This window comes from Streptopelia decaocto (assembly GCF_964273445.1).
Source record: "Streptopelia decaocto genome assembly, chromosome: Z".
In the NCBI taxonomy this organism is placed as follows: domain Eukaryota; kingdom Metazoa; phylum Chordata; class Aves; order Columbiformes; family Columbidae; genus Streptopelia; species Streptopelia decaocto.
The window spans coordinates 55,677,688-55,701,169 of NC_138657.1; the positions used below are offsets into that span (position 1 = coordinate 55,677,688).

The 23,482-nt window shown below is 39.5% G+C and overlaps 1 protein-coding gene across 5 annotated transcripts in view; it reads left to right on the forward strand.

The window, feature by feature from the left end:
* Positions 1-23,482, forward strand: part of SLC38A9 (solute carrier family 38 member 9) — a 46,013-nt gene that overhangs the window by 20,110 nt on the left and 2,421 nt on the right. For 4 of the 5 annotated variants that reach the window (XM_082075845.1, XM_082075846.1, XM_082075847.1 and 1 more), the window contains 6 exons: positions 610-807; positions 3,685-3,792; positions 7,768-7,874; positions 14,138-14,251; positions 15,507-15,655; positions 23,301-23,390. In XM_082075845.1, coding sequence (XP_081931971.1) covers positions 610-807; positions 3,685-3,792; positions 7,768-7,874; positions 14,138-14,251; positions 15,507-15,655; positions 23,301-23,390 — 766 coding nt within the window. Of the gene's footprint in view, positions 1-609; positions 808-3,684; positions 3,793-7,767; positions 7,875-14,137; positions 14,252-15,506; positions 15,656-18,294; positions 18,354-23,300; positions 23,391-23,482 lie in introns of all 5 variants that reach the window. The other variant, XR_014186315.1, reaches the window with a different exon arrangement.

Below are 23,482 nucleotides of genomic sequence, written 5' to 3' on the forward strand. Positions count from 1 at the left end.
TCAACACATAACTTTGTAGGCATGTGTTAGAAAGAAATGCCAATATTAACAAAAATCAAATAAATGCATTTTTGTCAAGGGACCTTTTTGGTTGGTTTTGTTCCTGTCACTCATTCAGGTGCTGCCATTGATTAGCCACCATGTAACAGGAGCGTGACATTCCCTTTTGGCAGCATTACAAGTGCATATCTTAAATTGCTTCTGTTGTGTTGTCTAGCAATGGTGTACATGCACATGGCGTGTCACCAGCATGACAGAGTGTTTTGGTTCAGTGTGTGAGTTTTAGACCTGCCAATTGTTACAGCTTTCTTGTCATCCTTAGTTTGTGTGTTCCCAGAGCAACATACAGTAACAGGCTCTTCTGTACACAGATGCTCTTGAATCGTGGTTCATATGATCTTATGAAGTGTGCAAGAACAGATTACAATGCTAAATATGCAGCCATTTGCAGAGGTGTTTAAAAAAGAAAAATAGAAGTGAGGAAGTGAGTTGTCAAACATTGCTTTTGAGTAGTCCTGTACCCTGTAGGCAGGAATTATAGGATCTTGGTGTGAAGATTCTATGCAAGTAAAACCCTTTTCATCTAGGGATATTTTTCTTTTCTTCCAGTCATTTGTCCGAGTGCTTCCAGCGGTCACCCACCACAGAACGTGAGTGTAATGTTCTTTTCCAGCAACGATACGGGTTTTGAACTCTTTGAGGAGTGGTGGAGCAAATCACGAACAGTACCATTTTACCTCATTGCTGTTCTTCTGCCCCTGCTAAATCTGAAGTCTCCATCCTTCTTTGCAAAGTTTAATGTCCTAGGTAGGTAACACTATTAAAGCATTGTTTCATTATGGCTCAAGTGTATAGAAAACTAATGAGTAGAATCATAGAATGATAGAATAGAATCATAGAATCATTTAGGTTGGAAGAGACTTCCAAGATCATTGAGTCCAACCATAAACCTAACACTGCCAAGTCCACCATTAAACCATCTCCCTCAGCAGCACACCCACACATTTTGTAAATACTTCCAGGAAGGGTGACTCCATTGCTTCCCTGAGCCACCTGTTCTGGTGCCTGACAACCCCTTTGGTGGAGAAATTTTTCCTAATATCCAATCTAAACCTCCCCTAGTGCAACCTGAGGCCATTTCCTCTTGTCTTATCACTTGCTACTTGGGAGAAGAGACCAACACCCTCTATGTTACAACCTCCTTTCAGGTAGTTGTAGACAGTGATGAAAAGGTCTCCCCTCAGCCTCCTTTTCTCCAGGCTAAACAGCCCCATTTTCCTCAGTCGCTCCTCATCAGACTTGTGCTCCAGACCCCTCACCAGCTTCGTCACCCTCCTCTGAACTCTCTCCAGCACCTCAAGGTCTGTCTTGTAGTGAGGGGCCCAAAACTGAACACAGGATTCAAGGCGGGGCCTCACCAGCACCCAGTACAGGATGATCGCTGCCCTAGTCCTGCTGGACACACTGGTACAAGCCAGGATGCCGTTGGCTTTCTTGGCCACCTGGGCACACTGCCGTCAACCAACACCACTGGGTCCTTTTCCAGCGGGCAGCTTTCCAGCCACTTGCTTTCAGTAGTGTGATGGCAGCTGATATTGTGCCTTAGAGTGGTTCATTGGTTGATTTGTTAATCACCTACAGGCTTTCTACCCTTCTTTGCTTGAGTCTTGCAGTTAATAGGGAGTTATTTTTTTCTTTTGCTCCCTTAGTAATCCTGTAAAACAAGTTCCACTACATTTACAGCAGATTTTCCCAAACAGTGGTACACATACTACTATGTGGCATTTGATGCATACTGCCTTGCAACAGTCAGGTGTGCCCTTTCTCATCTGGTAGACATTTCATCACAGTCAGTTATTTCCAAAGATGAATTACGTCTGACTTGAAATCATTTGGTACCAGTCAGTTGATTAGTTAATCACAATATCATTTAATCATTGTAACCTGCTGTGGTGCTTTGCCCCAGCTCCCAATATCTGGCCTCTTTTGTGCTACAAGAACAAAAACTGTGACTTCTTGCTTCCATGACCAAGGGAGGTGGGATTGGTGAAGTGGATAAAGCATGTGCATGATGGTTTGGGTTGGTCACAAATTACGGAGCAGGAGAGGTCTGAGAACTTAGCATTGAAGCATTGAATGATGAAAAGGAAGGCAAAAGGAGATGGAGATCACAGAATGGGAAAGAGATGGAGATGTATTGTAAAGGAGGTAAAGGACAGAGAACTGAGGGTCTAACTTGTCCTCTGTTCCAGTGGGACACATAATTAGAGCTTTGATCTGCTGTTGCTGAAACCACTAAATGAAAATATAACACAAGAACTTGACTAGGAGATATTGCTTCTGTGTAAAAAGTAAGGTTTTTATGTAGACTAGATTTATTAGGGGTAAGAAAATTCTTTATCAAGTGAGATCTAGCCATAACTGTGTCTGTTTTTAAAATAAGCATGTTATTGTGGGCAACTATTTTTTTTACATTTGAGAATATGAATATTAAAATATGAAATTTCTCATAACTATATTATTATGTAATTCCGAAGCTGTTCAAAGTCGCGATCATTTTTGTAAAGCTTGAAGCTTAGCAGGCAAGAAATAATGGAATGCAATTTATGAGATGGTGAAATGAATCTTAACAAAGCACTTTTACTTATCTTTACACCTACAGAAACCTAAATTGTTAGGAAACTACAGAACATCTTAGCTGTTAAGCTGATCCTCAAGCACAGAACCTTGTTATCTTCCTAATTCCTAGACTGTCTTCTGTGTAATTAAATTATAATTTCTTCATTTTATTATTTAACCTTGGAGATGTTGCTAGAATGAAGTGATGTCTTATCTGAATCTGTATTGTAAACTGTAAAGAAGCTAGATTTTTTCTCTTTACTTGCAGCCAGTTCTCTGGTGACTAGCAGTATTACTGGCTGGGAGGGTGCATCGCAGTAGCTTTAATTACTGTTGCACAGTTTCCTTCAATTTTTAGGTTGTTAATATTCTGCTGTTATCTCTTTCAAATGGCAGGAGCTAAGATCACATGCTTTCCTTCCCACATGCAGACCCAGCAAGGCATCTTTGCCCATCTGTGATCTGATCTAGGTGTGCAGAGTATTTCTGGATGCCTTTGAACCAGTGACATGGAATGCAAATCCACTGTTGTGATCAAGGTTATCCAAGGTTGCGATTAAGACAAGGTTCAAATTGGTAGTGATCAAATGTCATTCTCAGCATCTAGCTCCCAGTGTAAAGTTTGCAGTTGCAGTAAATAGTCACATCTCATTAGGCCATTTGGTTTTAAAGTCAATGACTGAATGAGTGTTGTAATAGCTGTAGTACTGTGGCTGACTTTGTTTCATGTTAGATTAAAATACTGACATCTGAAGCTGGAACTGGTCTGTTACTGCCTAGAGAGCTCCCTACCTGCCCAGCACCTGGGATTACGGGTTATTTCTTCCACTGTCACTAGTGCGGCACCTGGAGAAAATTAAACATCCTGAAAGCTTGCCTTGGGTGCATGTGCTTTATTCTTTCTCTCTGACTTATGAAAGAAATAAAGAAAATTAAAATTTAGACCTAGGAACAGATACAAACCTGAACTGTTTGGGCTACTGGTAACTAGTTGAAGAGAGCAAGATTAAAATGCAGCACAAATACTTTCTACTGCCTCATGGTGTGTTTTTGGCTGTTTTCTAGGTACAGTTTCTGTTGTTTACTTAGTTTTTCTGGTTACTGTAAAGGCTGCTCGTCTGGGAATCCACTTAGAGTTCAACTGGTTTACAGAGGATGATTTTTATTTACCAGGTAAGATAGTTAAAATGTAGTAGTGAAGCATATTTATCATGGGTTTAGGATTTTTTTAAAGCAATTCATCAATGACTTTCTCATTTACCTTTCAACACCTCTGTGACATAAGGGAGGAGATGCTTTCTGATGTTGCTTGTAGTGGCTCAGGAAGAATCCCTTGTGACGAAGTGACAAGGAATACCTTTCCCAGAGAGCTTCCCATAGTCCTGTTTTATCTCCAGTTCTAGCTGTACCATTTTCAGATCATGCCTATTTCGGTAGCATTTACAAATGACAAATTGCATGCAGACTGGTAAATGTGCTATATGTTCTCCACATGCTGTCTTACTTAAATGAAATTACTCATAAATTACAGCAAATGAGCTAAATTTTTGTGTACTTCCCAATCTACCTCAGGTTTAGATCTTCTATTTTAAACACCCCTTAGCTCTCCAGTATTTATTGTTTTAGAAGGGTTGGAATGCGACACCTGGGATTAGGTCTTAGCTGTTTTTTCCCTGTTCTTTATAACAGGCAAAATTGTTAGTTAGCTCCAAGGAGCTGTGTCCTGTACTATTGAATTGTATCACTCCTTCTGTTTTTAAAAACAAGAGTATTCTGTCCTTCTTTAAAAGTTGCTTATTTACTTAAAGGAAAATTCAGAGATAATCACCCTCTTAGGCTTTCTTGTATCAATTTGTGCATTTTTAGTTCCCCAGTCACAATAAGCACCGTACAAGCAGTTTTACAGATGGATTGCAAATTATTGTTAAGTCAAATAATGTAGAACTGGAGAAGAAAACAAGAATAACTTTAAACATTAGGATGGGTTTTGAATTACTGTAGCAAGATTAAAACACAAGATTAAAAGCAAACAAACAAAACCAGACTTGTTCCATATTTCTGACAGAATCTGGTGTAATTTGTGGAATCATGATAACATACTATGGTAACAAGAATCATAGAATCATTTTGTTTGGAAGAGACCTTAAGATCATCAAGTCCAACCATAACCTAGCTCTGGTACTAAAACGTGTCCCTCAGAGCCTTATTTGTATGCCTTTTAAATGCCTCCAGGGATGGTGACCCCAGCACTTCCCTGGGCAGCCTGTTTCAATGCCTGACAACCCTTTCCATGAAGAATTTTTTCCTGATATCCAATCTAGACCTGCCCTGGAGCAACTTGAGGCCATTTCCGCTTCTCCTATAGCTTGCTACTTGGGAGAAGAGACCAACACCCTCCATGCTGAAACCTCCTTTCAGGTAGTTGTAGGCAGTGATAAGGTCTCCCCTCAGCCTCATTTTCTCCAGGCTAAACAGCCCCAGCTCCCTCAGCCGCTCCTTGTCAGACTTGTGCTCCAGGCCCCTCACCAGCTTCATTGCCCTCCTCTGCACTCTCTCCAGCACCTCAATGTCCTTGTAGTGGGGGGCCCAAAACTGAACACAGGATTCAAGGCGGGGACTCACCAGTGCCAAGACAGGACAATCACTTCTCTAGTTCTGCTGGCCACACTATTCCTGTCACATGGACACTGTTGGCTTTTTTGGCCACTTGGGTACACTGCTAGCTTATGTTCAGCCACTGTCAATCAACACCCCCAGGTCCTTTTCACTGAGTAACAACTCAGTGAGTAAACTACAGAGACCTGAGTAAAGTCATTGATACAAAATTAAACTGATTTAGGTGTATACACATCATATTTGCAGTGCTCTTGGCAGCTACTTATTCTTTGTCCTATTCTATGGCTCCCTTTGGGTTGATTCAGCTCTCTAGTTAAACTGAAATTGATCTGGTAAAATAATAAGCAGAATAAACAGCTTAACTAGTATATTCCATGTACATTTGGCAATGAGGTCTGCTCAAAGCTCAGTATTCCATTCTCTGCCTCCTACCCCCTAGATAACATCAAATCTGTTTGTTTGTTTTCCATAACTGCTGAAGGTCATTCCTTCCTCATGTCAGCCAGGCATTCAGAACCCTGTTTCAAGATATGAATGACAAGAAACAGGTGAAAGGCTAAGTAAAACAGCCTCTTCAGCTTGGTCATGTCTCCAAGGGAAAAAAAAAATATTGTCCTTTCTGACTGAGTCTTCAAAGTGAGGCAATTTTTACTGAGTATGGCTGTGTGTGCAAGACCAAAGCAGATGCTTTGAGGATGAACTGGATTATCATCATCATTCTCTACGAATCCTCCTGATTGCTGCAGCATAAATACCAACTTATAGATGGATGTAAGCAGTCTGAAACAGTGCTATGTGTGCTATCTATTTTCCTCCATCACTGCGTTTACTTTTTAGGCAGAATTTTTGGACTAACAAACTGCTTTTGTCTCCAGTATAAAAATTTGGATTTCAAACCGTTGGTTGATTAGCATCTACATTAATGACCTGATTTATTTTGTATGGCATTATTGTTAATGCTGTCTGTAAGTAGAACTAATACTTAAGCATGTATTTTTCAGTCGGTAGGTAGACAATGTTTGGTCTTGCTCCACTGAAAGCATGAAAACCTGGTTTTAACCCAAACTGCCCCTGCAGACAGTCCAGTCTTCAGATGCTCACATGGCCTCATATCTACAGACCCTGAGAGTGCGGGAGAAAATTTTCCCAAACTTATGATTCACTAACAAACCCATGTGAACTGGAAACCAGCCTCAGTCTACAAAATCAGGTTTTAAGCATCTTGAAGTTAAAATTTAAGATCTATTAAGCAGCCCCAGTGTGTGGCGTGGCACGTGTGCAAGGGGTCACTAAGTGTTGGACCACACAGTAGTTTGCATGTAGCAAACAGACAAAGCATGTAGCTCATGCATACAAATCCAGCTACTACTGATTGTTGTAGTGATGGAGGAAATGCAGTGCTGAAAGAAATCCTGAATCTGTCCATTTGATTTTTATCATTGAGATTAAAGTAATGAATGGAAAACAAGTGCAAGTCTCCTGCACCCCCAATTCTATCAGGAGCCCATCATGCTAGTTAAGTTTTGAAGACACTGAATCCAGCCTTAGGGAAGGCATGTTCTCTCAACTTGGATGATCCCTTGATTAATTGCCTGGGGTGTGTTTACCCTGCTGACTTCATGGCACTTTAGAGAAATCTAGTTTAAATATGTTTGCATGGACTTCTCTGTGGTTTGATCTGTAAGGGTTTGTGAGCCTCTGATGAGTGTGATGAGTGTTTTGCTATATTGCTGGATGGTTTCCAGAAGCTGTGCTAGCTCAGCAGTCTTTAATTGCTGTTAGTACTCTAAAGAGTACATATATCCTTGTACTTTACCAACAAAGAAGGTGCTTTAATGATGTTACACATTGATGAATTCCTGAACTGGTGGCAGTGCTTCCAAAACCACAATCCTATGAATGTAATATTTTATGTATTAAAGGGAGCAGATCAATGTTATTCCCATGGAGACAAAAAAATAACTAAATTGGTCATAGGTGCTGTAAAGTGCATTATAATACAGGAAGTTACTCTGCCTTTCTGTATGCTTTGGTTTGTAAGCAGAACCTCTTAAACATCAAATAGATGTAATTTTTCCTCTGGTAAGTTCAGTGACTTAACAACAGAAGATGCTCACAGAGCAAATGATTCCTTCCTCCCCACCCCATCTCCCTGTTCAGGGACCAATAGATATACAGCCTCACTGTATATCTATTCATCAGTTCCTGCCTCAAAACTGGTTTTTAGTTATATGGTTAGAAGCAGAAAAGTTTCTGTGTATAAATCCTAGGTTAACCTAGTAGTCTTTGGTGGTTAGGATCTCTCTCAAAACTTTGCTAGAGAGACTGTTATATAGTAACCACTGTCTTCATGCATTTTGTACTGCCTGATTAAATATCTGTGTTGGCTATGGTCAAAGGTGAGACTGATTGTCTGTTTCAACATGTAGGTTCATGTTTCTCCCAGTCGACTCCACAGCATTGTGTGTCCTCTGCATTTTGGCATTCTTTGTTTCAAAGAAGTACGTTATTAACACTTTTTTCCTCCCTTAGAGTTTAGAATTCTGTTCCCTCAGCTCACAGGGGTTCTGACACTTGCCTTCTTCATCCACAATTGTGTCATCACACTTCTTCAAAATAACAGAAATCAAGAAAACAATGTAAGTAATTTCACAAGACTCTGCTGATTTGTATCTAGATTGCAAGGCGACACTGATTTTTTTCCTGTCTGCTTTTCTTGAAATCCATCCAGGGACTGTAATAGCTTCAGAAAATGTAACTCACTCTTGTGATCTGATAAGAAACCAGTTATACATAGTTTTCACTGGCTACGGACAAGTAACAGATGCATTACAAATTTATTCAAATGAAAGTCTAGAGGAGCGTCCCAGACTTATTTGTGGCCAGGCTGCTACTAAATGGCCAAATTATACATAAGAGACAGAAGGCTTGACAATGTTTTAAGACTCTAGAAAAACTGACACACTTTAAAATGAAAAATGCTGGACAGTATTGGGCACAGGATTGATTTTAGCAGAGTCCTGAACAATAGTGTTGGTGTTTAGGTAATAGATTTTCTCAGAGTTGCTTCAGTAGTTTTATGTCACAATTCAAGTTAAGGTTCATAGGGAAACCTGACCCTTTTTAGGAAATTCCCAAACCCGAAGCCTGGGTTGGGAACCTCTGTGGTGTGTAGCCTTTGAACTGGTTCTTTGCCCTTGAAAATGTTATGTACTGCTCATCCAGATGAAACCACATTATTTCTTAATATCTTCACATTAGAAAATACAGAATGGAGTAAATGTGATACAGAGTTAGAGTCATGGTTTATGTTTTTACTGTAGTTATTTTTGTTATTTTTTTTCTCCCTACTTTCCAGAATTCTTGTCCGGCTTCATTAAAATCTTAGCTGTAAAGTTCACTATAATAACATACATACATAAAGTTAACTATAATAACATTTTAAAGTATTAGCTGTATGAAAAACTGGTACAGAATCATAGAATCACAGAGCGGTTGGGATTGGAAGGGAACTCTGGATATCGTCTTGTTCAAGCCTCCTGCTCAAGCAAGGCCACCCAGAGCCAGTTGCCTATACGACACATCAGTTAAAATACATCTGGTTTGTGTATTCAGAGGTTAAATGCAGGTTATATGCCAATGCAGTGAGAAGACCTTTTGCTTTAGTTATCTCCATAGTTACTTTTCCGTCCCTGTGAACCAAAGCCAGCTTGCAAGTGACCATCTCTGCAAATGGTCATGAATTCTTCTCCAGAAAAGCTTATTTGGGTTACAGGCATTTCTGAAAATAGTTTAACAATGAAAGAGGGGGTTAGCGAAGCTCTGGAGAAAGAAAACTGAGTAAGTTTCTTCTCAATTTTCTTAATAAAATCTTACTGTGTGGAGAAGGGCAAGATTTCTCTTTAGCTATGGCTTTCAAAGCACTCCAGCAATCAGCTCTGGAGGCAGAGGAGACCTAGTGCCTCCATGCCACCTACAAGACTTTTTCTGTGGCTTTCGGCCTTTCATTTACATTGGAGCAAGCAATTAGCTGCAAAGGGCAGCACCTGGAATCTTCTCCTTCTGGTTTTTCCTTTGTTAAGGAGGAAGAAACTGCTGCTTGCATTTGAATCAGCTTTTCTGAATACCCTCTCTGGAAAGAAATTTGAATTTCCAAGTCAACACTAGCAAGTATCCCAAGCCCTTGACAAGACTCTCACGTTCCAGTAGAGTGTTCAAATCGCATGGAAAGAGCATTTTTAAGTATGGCAGGAAAGGTTCATAACAAGAAAACAAATCTGTGCGTAGTTCTTGTAGGAGTTTTATTTGGCTGGACATTTTCTTCCCTGTTTGTAGCTGTAGAGGAGGCTTTCACCAAGTCTCAAAGTGCTTTGCAAATGTTAATGAAGCACTGATGCTCTGGAAGAGCTAACTACTTTGTGATTATTTCACTAAGCTGCTGGACTAAGTAGCAGGTTTACATATGTATAGGGGTCTCAACTTCTGTCACCTATGTATTTAATCAACAAGATACTTTCTTATATCAGTATCTTATGGGGAGTGAAATGAGATTCAGCTGTTCTGTGGATCGACCTATTAACCTGTCACTTCCATCAGAGTTCTGCAGAAAGGCACAGAACACGGCAAGCTGGAAAAGTACTGTTTTAGTTTTGAACAAAAGTTGCTGAAACTAGCAGTCATAAGAACACCTCTTTGAGGAGGTGTAAAAAAGTAAGAGAAACAATAACATTCCTTTTATGGAGCCAGAAATCCAAAACAATAGCAGCTTCCATTCTGGTCACAGACATGTATCACTGCCCAAAGCAAAAACACACATGGGGGGAGGATTCCTCTGGCTGCTATTCCCGTACAGTGGTGTGGGTGTGAGAAGAGCGGTGCACCGCAGTGAGCCAAATGTCAGCAGTGCGGCCTGGAGAAGCCCTGTGAGCAGGGTTCGGAGTCTGCCGTTCAAAGGTTCAAAGCTGGGCTCCTTGTTCCCATCTCCCACTACACTGCACAATCACCTGTTCTGGAAATGGCACAGAAATCTAAACCAGCCACAAAAAGGTGATTTGTTGGAGACTTTTGCTCAGGTTTTTCTTTTTTTTTTTTTTTTATTCTTTCACATTGGTGATCTGAGCAGATGCTGCACAAGCCCAGAGCGTGCTCTACAGGCATGAATATGCTAGTGCTGTCTCCTAACAATGGTTTGTGGGACTACCTGCAGGAAAACATGGGAGGGGAGAGATGTTTTTTTGCCCAGGTGGTAAAGGCAGAAGGCATGAAACTGTGGATGGTTCTTATTTTCTGCAATAGTGAAACACTGTTTATTCCCGGTCAACACTGAGCTTCTGTTGATGCTGCCCTACCAGTAGTTTCTCTTTCCAGCCAAAATCATGCACTTTGGTGAAGTACTTTTTTGTCATCCTGTTAAATGTTATCACTTGTCCTTGGTGCTTGAACAGGTGAAGCTGTTTTCATATCATATCACAGAATCATGGAAAGGATGAGAATCCTTTTGAGATACAACAGAGGCAGCATCTGTCTTTTGAGAAGTGACCGATCTGAAATGAGATGATCAAACAGTACTTCTTCTAATGTGGTAATAATTACTAAGCACTGATACAGGCTTCTCCATCCAAGAAGCAACTCTAAAAGCTAGCTTTCTCTGTGGTACTGAGGAAAAAATAAACTCCTCCATGGCAGGCAACGGGGAAATCAAGGCCTAGAAGTTGCCTGCAGCTAATATTTGTTCTCCAAGTTCCACCTCAAAATCTGCCTGTTAGTTCAGGTGTACGTGACAAGGGTGTGACAGGTGACAAGCTGTGATCCTTATGGACTGTGATCTGCATGTTGGCTATAATCTTCCTTTTCACTCTTGATTCCCCCAAATAGTTCCTCCTTTCAACTATTTCTTCTACATTTGAATTTTAGATTATAAACTCTAGGTGCAAGGACTGACATATTCTTTATGCTTAGTCAGTTTCCACCACAGCAATGTGCATTCTGAATATAAACATCTTAATGTAAAATTTAGACAAATGCGATTATTGCTCTGTTACTTAATCCTTTTATCTCTCTCCATGTGTCCTTTGGTTTTATCTGGAATTATGCTGTCTAAACAGTTTTTATAGTCAAGGTCTTTAGGGAGTGAACCCAGATCTCCTGAAGAGTGACAGACAGTAATCAAAATATGTTCCTGTTTTATACACAAACACATAGTCTTGTACAAAGATAACAGATGTTTGCAAGGGAGCTGATGGGTGTTTGAGGAAAAAAAAAATTACGGTTTTTGAGTTGTTCTTTTCTTGTTGCTTATGCAATTCAAAATCTCAGTATTCTTTGTATGGTGACAGCACCTGACGACAAGGGTCTATTGCGTTACATGCTATAAAAATACATTATCAAAATTATCTCAGCACTTAGTACAGATTAAAGCATTCACCCTCAAGAAGTGTGGGAACATGAACTGGTTAGTATAATCAGAGGAAATAACACACCAGCTCTCTACCCGTGATCAAGTGTAGTCCAAAGCAAACACTAAGAATTTAGTGTAAGATTACTTACCCTCACAACTGCAAGTTATTTGTCACAGCAAAAATAGTTTTACAGTTGGTTCTAGAGCTTGTATGGAGGCTGAGTGCAAATAATAACTGCAAGGTACTGTGCTGTCTTTATACATGAGGAATACAGCTAAAATACCAAATTTAAAGCAATTGAAAACAACTTTTGTCAGATGATGTACCTTAAGAAGGTCTTTGATACATTTTGAAAAATTGTATAAGTCTCTCATCAAGAGGGTCTGTGTCTCTGCACAGTCACCTTGCCCTGATAAGTCTCTGGCTCCTGCTGTTAATGGAAATTACTCATTAATACCTGTAAGAAATCCAGGAGCTCAAATTTAGTATTCCTAAGATCACTTTTTAAGATGAGCACTGGTGCTTTTGAAGACGTAGCTGTTATACAAAAAGCTTGTCACGTCACTGAGGAGAGATTCTGGGAATAATTTAAAGAATTATTTATTTAATATATTTATTAATATATTTAAAGAATTATGCTCAGGCTCTGGTGGCAGTTGGTAGTCCTTCCTCAGTGACCAGTGCAAGGAGAGCGATGACTGGAGAAGCATCTTCCAGCTGGATGTAACTGGTCGTCAGGAGGAGGAGGTTGCAGCTGGAACTGTGCAGCTGCCCAGGGCATGTGGGCCACCCTTGGGTACACGTTAACAGCGTATTGTTGTCTGATGAGAAATATCATTGGCCTCTTGCAGGCTGCATCAGCCTTCAAAAGCACCGGCAAAATGAGCAGAAGATTCCAGTTCCCTCACTAAAAACTGGCTTCCTTCAGAACTTCCCTTGAAACTTGTAATCTAGCATTTTGTACTTTTCTCAGGGACCACTTTGCCCTTGGAAGACCCCAGAAATGTGGAGGATATGTTGCCTTTGTTAAGGCAATAGTGTAAAAACCAGTGGGGGAGAGATTTCAGTACAAAGGTGTGAGGAAGCTTTGCCCACACTCAGTGAGCTGGTGGGAGGCCATAATGCTGATCCTAGTCTGGAAGCTATGTAGTCCTAATACTCCAGTGCTGAGCTGAGCTACTAAGACTTGCTTCTCAGCCACAGGAAAATAGAGTCAGGTATTGAAGCATTACTAATAATCTTTTAAGAAGCTGATTATTATTAGCAGCAGAACAAATGGTTTGCTATAAGGTAGTGAATGTTTTGTAGTGTAGAATAAACTTATACAGAATATAGCTGGCTAATAACTAGGAACCAATGGTCTCCCACTTTATTTCCAAACAACAAAGAAGAATTGCTGTAGGAGAATAACCCACTAAATACATTGCTGTAAGGTCACTCTGATATATGTGTAGATTCTGCAATTTCATTAAGTGCTTGAGCAGATTTGCTGCTTATTTTCCAATACTAAGTGTTGCTAGAAAACTTTTAATTATTTTTGTGTGGTTGCCAGTCTTTTTATGTATTACATGCTTTATAAACATAGACAAAATTTTCAAAAGTAAACACTAAGTTGTTTAAATCCGTAGTTTGGTATATTATATATACCTAACTATGGATTTACGACCCTAGCTTCAGCTCTTTCTCCTAAAGATCGTTGACTATTATTTAGTACACTTAGCTGGAGTGTTTATAGAAATTCAGTAATAAAGTGGATAGACAATTTTAAATGAAAGAGTCATTATAAAATACAATGCTAAAGGTAAAGGACTTATATATCTTTGTGACTACCCGCACCTTTCTGTTTTATTTGTGGTTTATTCGTATTTTTTATTTAATGATGTATTAGCTATGTCTTCTGTTATCACACCATTCATACAGAAGTCTGATATATTAGTTTCTGGTTTGGAGCCACTGTGTGTGGATTGTCCTTGTAGGTTCCAAAGCAGCTTCTTAAAAAATGTGCCTTACATTATAATTGCAGTTGTGTAGGCTGATATCTTTAATTGCAAGATTTTAGTCCTGACAACATTTAGCATACGACATTGGTGGGCCTTTTGTCTTCAACAACTGCCTCTGTGTCCCAAGGCTCTTAGTAGGAATAGGTGAATGTAAGAAAGTAGAGGGAGTTTCTTGTTTATTTCAGTGACTAGTGTATGTTTGCATGTCCAGCAATAACACGCTACATCTATTGGAATATTTTTCTTAGTGCCTTTCTACATGTAGATAAGAGACATAATACTTATCTAGATCCACCTTGAGGTATCTTCTTGCAGCGTTCCGATCTGATCAGAAAATTTGAAGCCCCCATTCAAGTAATGGAAAGTAAAAGTAAAAATGTAAAAGTAATAGTAATAAGTATATAAGTAACATAATAAATGCAATGGAAATCTTCTAATGAGGCTTTTATTTTACCTGTTTTGGTGTGTCAGTGCTGGCCAAAATAAGATTTTATTTTTCCTCAGGTGAGAGACCTCTCTGTTGCATACTTCCTGGTGGGATTAACCTATCTGTATGTCGGAGTGATAATTTTTGCGTCTTTTCCTTCTCCACCTCTATCCAAAGAATGTATTGAACAGGTGAGATGTTTTACTGCAGTATATATTTGTCCTTGAGCTTTTAATAAATATGTATTAAAAAAAAGAAGCGCTACTGCCTCTTGCCTCATGACTCGTCCTGGCAGACGCATCTGTCCTTGACTCTGGTCCATTGGCTAGTGACGTGTGGGTACTGCCACAAGCAGATGAATAATGCTTGTGTTATCTCATTTGTATTTATGTCTGGTTGCCAGTAGTTCTGTAAAAAAAAAACCCGAACATTTAATAAATACTCAGTGAAAGTTATTAAGAAAGGACCAAAATGAACAAGTGAACAGTTGAGGCTTTATTTTTTTTGGCTTCTCTAATTCTGAAAAGTGTTATGTTTAGGTGTGTGTGCAGTGACCAATCCCACTCATTGGGGCTGGTTTCAGGAATTCCAGGAAAAGAAATCTAATGCAAATGGAAGCTCATTTAGATAAGAGTCTTTGCTATGGGTAGATTTGGAGTCTAACACTGTGGTGAGCCTTGCCAGCAGAGTTCTTCAGATAATAGGACCACATGAAACACCCTGTGAAGGCTGTTATAAACTCTTATCTGCTTAGAGGCAAGGCTGATTCCCACACGCTAAATTACTTCAAAAACAGGAGTTATCAATTGGTGATCCGTTTTATGCCAGGTGTTCCCATGTGTCTTGCATAATATTTAGCACTAAAGCAGCATTTAAAGGCTTCCTCTGACTGTAGCTTAGTTAGAACTGGTACCATTGTTTAACCATGAAATAATTTTTTTAACTATTTGAAATAACTTAATGGGGTGAAATCCACAGTTAGATAATAGACAAGTGTTTTTCTTCCCATATATTTTCTGTAGTTATCCTAAATACTTCGGAAGCTATTTGTGTATTTCCATTATACTTAAGTCTTATACTACTTTTTCATGCATTCTTAATATTTAGATATGACAGGTTGTAGGAGCATATGAATCCATCTGCCTAAAAAATCAGGTGGCCCTTCCACAGCCTTGGTTAATTGTGGATGTTCAGAAAATTGGACAATAATTCATTCTTCAATGCTAATGTGAAAGCTGAAATCAGCTCTGTAATATTCAAAAATCAGTTGCTCTTTAGTGGCAAGGCAATTGCAAAAGAGGGAGAGGGTATTTCATGTTATGGAGTTAATCAGGCAGTGGTAGTTGTTTGGCTTTTATCCTTTTCTTTCTTGTACACAGCTATTAAAAATCAGCAGATACATGTAGTCAAGCCACCATTGATGTGTAACATTATTCCTATATTTAGAATTTTCTAGATAACTTCCCCAGTGATGACGTCATGTCATTTGTTGCAAGAATATTCCTGCTGTTCCAAATGATGACTGTATACCCACTGTTGGGTTATCTGGCACGAGTTCAGCTGTTAAGACAGTTTTTTGGAAATGCTTACCCAAGGTAAGAAGTCTACTCCTTGACAAGGGCTTGGTGCATTTTTCCTAAATGGCCTTCTGTTGTCAGAAATTTGGCTGAGGTTTTGGGGATTTCCTTTGCTGCATTAGGCTAATTTCACAGTGTTAGTAGAGTCAGGAGGTAAACAGACACACAAAACAAACTCTTGCCTGCAAACCAGGACTGCTACAGCTTGGCACGGTACAATGGGGGGGACTCTTTTGTTTTAGCTCTTCATTTTGTCAGTGAGCAGAGGAATTTTGTCAACACAGGTCCTTTGTGTTACACATTTATATAGCAAAAGAAAAGTTGTATGGGAAAAAATTTTGTCCAGTCCAGAAATATTTTATCAAGGAGTCTTTAGGCTGTGAAGGACATACGCTCTATATATTAACATTTCAGGGTGCTGTATGTGATTTGACAGTGCATAATTAGTAATCAACCGTCCGTTTTTAAACAGAGCTAATAGCTAAGTGAGCTCTTAGCTGTGTTATCTAGGCTGTTGCTATGCTTATAAAAATAACTTTTCACATGCTAACTTCAGAGATGAGCCACACCCCTGCATTTCTGCACTGTTTGAACTCCAGGCAAAAGCTGATCCAGATTTCAATTTTAGTTTTGGGCTTTTTTAAAATAAAACATAGGACATTTATATTTGGAGTACTGTCTGAATTTGTCACAGCTGAGAAGCTGGCATGTATCTCTGAGTTTCTTATTTTATATTGTGAACTACTGTTGATGGAGGAGAGCAAAAAAATATCCCAGGAAGAAACGTGTATTTCCTCTGTTGGCATCAGCAGTAGCATACAGGCCTGGGAAGATGTTGTTCCAAGTTTCAGGTTTCTTCTGGGTACTAAAATAGGTATGAGAAGGTCTAGAAATTGGATGCCTAAAATTAGGCAGTGAAATAAGTGGCTGCTTTCTTTGATGCTAAATTGTACTCAGTTCAAGGTTGAGGAGATTTTTAGGAACTGCTGCAAGTTACTATTGGAAACAAGGCCATTGATTTAAGTGCTAAACATGGATTTCACAGCCATGGGGAAATAGCCATGTCCTTTTTATTATATGGATGTGCCTTTTCCTATCTCCTCCCTCGAGTTACTCACTGACCAGAATGGTTTTCATTTCCCTAGTGCCCTCTGCTAGAACCTGCAGCTTCATACCAGTCCCTTGTCAGGCTAATTCCAGCTTGCTGTTTTTAGCTTTCATGGTGTGACGAAGGTGATGTTGCAAATACATGCTTGGTTCTCGTCTCCAGGATGTCCTGTGGGTAGCTTCACTCACTTTTTTTTTTGTTAAGGCTTCTTATATGGAGGTATTTAAAGTTTCTGAGGAGTCAAAAATGGTTTCTAGGAAGCCACTGAAACTGCTCCAACCTAGAGTTACGAGGTAGTACACTCTGGCTGGCTGCGTCTCCCTCCCTAGTATCCAGGTAGCTCAAATACAGCACAATAATCTCTTAACCTCCAAACTACAACTTCTGTGCATTTACAACCAGCAAGGTCAGCTTTAGTTTTTGTATGCGATGGGACTAACTGAAGACTGGTAGCAAGCACAGGACCTGTCTTTGAGAGGATAGTAAAGATTTACTACGTGGATGCGAAATACGTCTTTTGATGACTGGTTCTCACCAGTAGCTAAAACTAGGGAAGGTCCTTCAGTAGCATTGTGTATACATCACCTTTCTAGGAAGAAATTCAGTATTCTGGGTTTTTCCCAGAGCTGCTTTTGTGGGGAAGCATTTTGCAAATATGAAAAAGTCGCTCTTACTGACATAAATTGATGTTTTGCTGTGGAGCCTGTTGATCCACCCTGAAGAACCTTCCTGGAAATATAAAGTTCCATGGCTTTTGTTTAGGAAAAAGCACACTCTACTAGTAGTTATATGTATTTGTCTTCTTTTATCAAAATCGTCAGTGTTCAGGGCTAAAATTCTTGGGCGGTATGACAACTGGCCTGCCAAGACTCAAGCTTTAGCTCTTAGATATGTACATGAGGTTTATATTTGGAGGGGAACATTCCTGGTCACTTGACTGGAGGGATTTTATATGTCAATGACAAACCAGAAGGATGAAGCAGGAGAAAAAAACAGCAGAGCAGGGAGTGGGGTTCTGTGCTGTGAGGACAGGCTGACAGAACTGCGGTTGTTCAGCCTGGGGAAGAGAAGGCTCCAGGGAGACTTTACTGGGGTCTTTGAGTACTTAAAGGGGGCCTATAAGAAATGTGGGGACAGACTTTTTAGTAGGGCCTGTTACAGTAGGACAAGGGGTAATGGAAGACAGTAGATTCGAACTAGATATAAGGAAGAAAATTGTTTTACAATGAGGGTGGTAAGACACTGGCACAGGTTGCCCAGAGAGGTGGTAGATGCCCCATCCCTAGAGACATTCAAGGCCAGGCTCTGAGCAACCTGATCGAGTTGCAGATGTCCCTAATCAGTGCCTGGGGATTGGACTAGATGAGCTTTGAAGGTTCCTTCTAACCCAAACTATTATATGATTCTAACAATTAACAAACGAACAAAAAAACACAAACAAAGGGGGAAAAAAAAAAAACCACAGTTTAAAATTATGTAATTTTTTAATTTTGTGACTGATTCTGTATGTTTACATGATTTTTGTACCTTTTTCTATTTTTATTTTCAGGTTGTGGAAGTGGGGTTTAGGTGTGTGTACTGATGGCATCTGTTTGTATAGCACATCAGGTAGTGTGCTGAGTTCATACGGATTCTTCATTTGAGGATCTCTGTTGAGCACCTAGCCTCATTTAACCCTGTGATTCAGTGTGCTAAATCATGTGTATTTCCATAGGTGCATCTTTCCTATATCAAGATTCCTTTGCAGCTGAGAGATGTTATAAATTTACCTTCTGGATATAATTGTCCAATTATTTCTTCAAAACAAACCCCAAACATCTCCTGCTTCAGTCCAGGTCCCCACTGTAAATTTTTCTATCTTCATTTTTAAGTCCTGGGTTGCTCCACATGGATGTGCTGCAGGTTTCACATGAACTGGAAGCTCCCTGATATTAAAAGCTAGGCTTCTCCATAGGAGCAGTTGTTTGCAGATGTGGTACTTGCTGCTGCTGTGGATGGTGTTAAGGGATAAACAGTAAGCTATTAGATGGAGCACTTGGAATTCTGAATGGATGCATTTTAGAACTGGCTGTTGATTGAATACCTTGATCTCACACATAACGTGCAGGGCTGCCAGATAATTTTATTTCCTAGCAGTGACTATTGTTCAGATCAGTTCAATTTTTTGCTTTAACTCCTTTTTCTTTACTATTTTTCTGTCACTTGATGTAAAGACGCACCGAGGTATTATCTTACTGGTTTGTAGTTCTTCTTCCTACAGCTGGCCTAATCCAAAGCAATTTCTACCAAAAGCAGCATCCTGTTTCATATCGTGGCTTCTGCTGGTAGGCCATGGATTATAACTGGATCATAATGAGGAACCATTTACATAACTTGAGGAGAGCTTTTCTTGTCTGAAGACTGATCCCCGTGTCTTCTGTCCCACGCCTTTTTAGATACTTTACAGTGCTGTTATTCTGCTAACAGTTCTTTGCTCTGCTTAGCCATGGTGTATCCTACTAATCTGTAGTCTTGTGCGATGACGTAGCTCATCCTCTCCAAACTTAAAAGCTTGAGCAGACGATGCATAAATTTTTCTTCTCCCAGGTTTCACATCAGCTGAACAGTCACAGCTCACTTATCTGAAATATAGAGGAAACAAGTAGTATCCTCTGTTCTCCAGCAGTCAGGGGGGAGCAAAAGCCCTCCTGCCTCTAATGTACCAGTATCAGTCACCCGTGTCTCTGCCCATCTTAAAAACTAATAGGAGTGTGGACATTCTGGGCACAGTAGCCTTCTGACAGGCATCATCACAAAGCCTTCAGCCTTCCTGTGCTTCCTACGAAAGTTTTTGAGATAAGGTATCCTAATTCCTTTTTTCATTTTGCAAAATGTATGCTAGCATACAGACTGCAACATAGAAAGTGGTGTACTGGCACAAAACCCAATGAATTGTTCGTTTTCTTCTTCTCTCTTTGCCGTTGTAAAGAAAGGCCAAAATGTCATGCACTGGGAAATTTTCTGAAGTGAGATGCATTTGCAGTCCCATCATTTAACAGGTGGCTTAGGACCAGAGGCACATGCTTTATCTGCTGTTTCTTATGTGACTCCGGATCTTCTTAGATATACAAAAAGCTATTTTTTTATTATTGTTATTGGTTCTTGGCTGCAGTGATATTTGTGACAGAAAATTCCCTTGATTAATTATATGCTGCATATAAAATACTTTGTACAGTCATCTGATCAGTTTTTAACTTTTTAATGTCTTTCACTTCTAAGAGGTTAAATAAGCTGATGGACAGAAATCACTTGGCTTCCCTTGAAGATTGTCCTCCCTTTACTCCATGGCAGCCCAGCAGTCCTGCCAGGTCTCCCACAGATGTGTGTCTTCTGATACAATAAAGTACAATTCTGCTGTTTGCATGCGTGCTCTTCACTTAGCTTCTATCTTGCTTCTTAACTGCTGCGATTCATAGTTACTTAAGTGAGATTTGCAGGAAGAAAATGCAGTTTTAGATGCAGTAACCTTTCAAAAATTCGTAAATGATCCTGGTTTGTTTTTTTCCTTGCTTCCCTGTTTCTTTTATTCTGTGTTCTCAGCCTGCGATGTGCTGAGTCCCACATTTGTAATTTCCTTGCACCTGAGCTGAAGGGATTTAAAATAAGCTATTTCTTTAAATAACACCTACCCTAGGGTTTGGTTTCACAATTTTTGATATGATTCTTCCTTTGAGGATGCTAAAGTTAATTAAATATAAGTAGTCACTGTCATTCAGTGGCGTAACTGTAACTACCACTTCCTCAGGAGAGAACTTGATAGAGCAAGCCCTCCAATGATCTTCTGGGGTACCAGGTTGTTTCTGGACTCTGTCAATCTGAAGGTTAACCTTGCAATGGGGAAAAAAAGCAGGATTTAGGGCAAAGCTTGATTTTTCTTTTTTTTCCCCTCCTCTCTACTATGGTTTTCAGTGCCACGTGCTGCGCTGGGCTTGCTGTGTGTCTGCCTGATTTGTGAATTGCAGCCTCCTTGGGGCAGTCCAGTGTGGGACACCCAGCTCTGCTGCCACTGACAGGGCAGAGTTGTGCTGCTCAGAAAACAGCCATGTGCCCGCAGGGTGGCTAGGTGAAAGGGGCCAAATCTCATCTCTAACACCATCTACATGCTTTACCTCCCATACTCGTAATAAGCAGAGGTCTTAGGGTTACGCTCCCCCCAATAGTACTGTTTTTCTGACCGCCCTTTTGCAATGTGTGGTGACCATTAATTGTACCATAAGCTAGTGTTGGGCTAAATCTGAACAATTCAGAACTTGTTCAAAATGTTGTGGGCTATGAGAAATGCTTGTCCCTTTTGGAGCATGCCTGCACAAAACTTAGTCTTACAAGAAACGCTATCCTAAATAATACAGCTACTAGATGTCGGATTCTTCTTTATTCAGAAAGATAGGGTTTCTTTATAAATGACAATGCCTTTCTCTCAATGAAGAGTGAGGCTTTCTCCTGTCTTGGAGTTGAGATGAACTTTGAATATCTGCATAGGTAAAAGAAAGGTTTTGCAGGTTAAACACCTGTTGGCCAATACCATAGTTACCGCTTGGGCTGTTTCAAAAAGGTAGAAAAAGGAGCAAAAATGTCCCGGGGAGAGATACAGTGTAACCTTTTGCCCTGAAACAGATGGATTTAAATCCTTTCAGACTTTTAAATTTTGGTATTGTTCTTGAGGATCCTGCTTAATTGTAACAATTAAAACTGTAAAGCACTGCTCTGCAAGTACTGAATTGTTTGGGAGGCTCCAGCATTTTGAGAGCATTGTTTTCAATTGAGCCAAAACGCATTCCCTCCCCCAGCCCAATTATTCTTTCCCAGATCAAGAAGCTGAAAAATGCTTCATTTCACACCAGACACACACATGCACCACTTTGCTTTTGAAGCTATTAGAAGCCAGAATTATTTTTTTAAAAAGCAACAACTTTGAACTACAAAGTCACTGCTTCTGTTTTAAAGCATGTCAGAATGGAGTACTGAAGAATTTTTCAGATATTCTGAACTGACACAAATTTGCAAAAAGAAGTGCTGTCATTTTCTGTGTTCATAAGCTTTTGGCCTCAATTGTGCTGACAGGATTTGCAATCTGACATATGTGTGGGAAGAGAGGAAGTAATTTTTAATGGCATATGCTTTTTTTGTGAACCATTTAGTTAATCGGCTTTCATTAGCAATATTAGTGAAGTGGCAAACGTTTGGCCCTACTTTCCATAGTAGGTCTGATTCTTGGGATTTTATTTTTTTATTCTTGGGGTTTTACTAGGTTTATATCCAATTATATTTTTGTTAAAAGTTTCAGCTGCTGTGTTCAGTCTCTGAGGTGCACCTCTTGTAACACTGTTAAAATGTCATCTACAAAACTGAAGATATTATTTCTGTCTTTTTCAAATCAGTTTTTAAGAGCAAGCATTAGAAATAGTTCTTATCTTAAATTACTCCTGTGTGTTTAAATTACCTCGATTTCCCTAAGCTTTAATGAGACAACATCACTAATCTTTCTTCCTAACCTGGAAGCTGGCAACCAACCTTTCATCATGGAAGTGGTCACTTTTAAAAAGCTTGTTAGTTAGTGACTTCCTCCATAATACAGATACTTTCTACAGTTAAGAAAAAATCAGCATTGATTTACAGATTTTGTTTATTTTAAGAAATCAAATCCTCCAGGAGAATAAACAAAACCTGTAAGTATATTTATGCTTCCTCTGTGTGAATTCTTATTTCCCTTCATAGAAACAGCTGTGTGACCAAAATATCACTGTTTTTATTATATTTCCTGACTTCACCTTTTGTTAACATACACCAACATTTCATAATCTCCGAAGAAAACTAGTACGCTCCTCGGTCTCAGCTCTGTGTATAACTACACTGAGTTTCTCTGATGCATTAAAAGCTTCTTTGCACAACAGAAAATCTCAAATTTTCATGCTTAATGCAAAAAGGAAAGTAACAGGAAATTATTTCTAAAACCAAATTTAAAAAGAAGTTCCAGACTGAATATTACATGGGTCATATATTAAACGACATCCAGCATTTTAAATGTTTGTCCTCTATCAAAATGCATTAGAGTTCAAGTTTTAAGGTGTTATTTCCACCCTAGTATTCTGTGTAATGTTTTCCACTCACACCTTTTCCTTTCTTGTGGTTTCCACTAGTTCACTTTGAGCAATTCAGATCAAGTTAATTCTTTCTTGTGGGAATTAAGTTATACAGTATTGTTTCTTTGGTATTTTAATATCCATCTGAAATCCTTGTGCTGAGTACCATGTGTGGTGTTTTTCAGAAGAGCTGCCAAATTACACAGGCTTACTCCTTAAGAATATTTTGAGTCAAAACACTAGATATTTAGAGTTTGGCACTCTGAACATTCAGTAGATATTATGTTTCCTGTGAAATTAATTACCTTAATAGAGTGAGTTGTGCGAATGGAAATACCGTGCATGTACAAGGTAAATGGTAGTGTAAATGAAGGATAATGGTATTTTTTAATAAATACAGCAGATATTTTAGCATTCTTTCCTCACTTTCCTGTAGCGTCTTCCATGTGCTCGCCCTGAACGTAGCAATTGTGGGAGCTGGAGTAGCAATGGCAAGATATTATCCGAATATAGGAGGCATCATAAGGTGAGTGCTGCTTGCACAGTGAACTTGCCGGTGGTGTTGCTGCATGTTTGCATCTTGAACAGGAACAGTATAAGTGCAGGTAAATGTAGCTT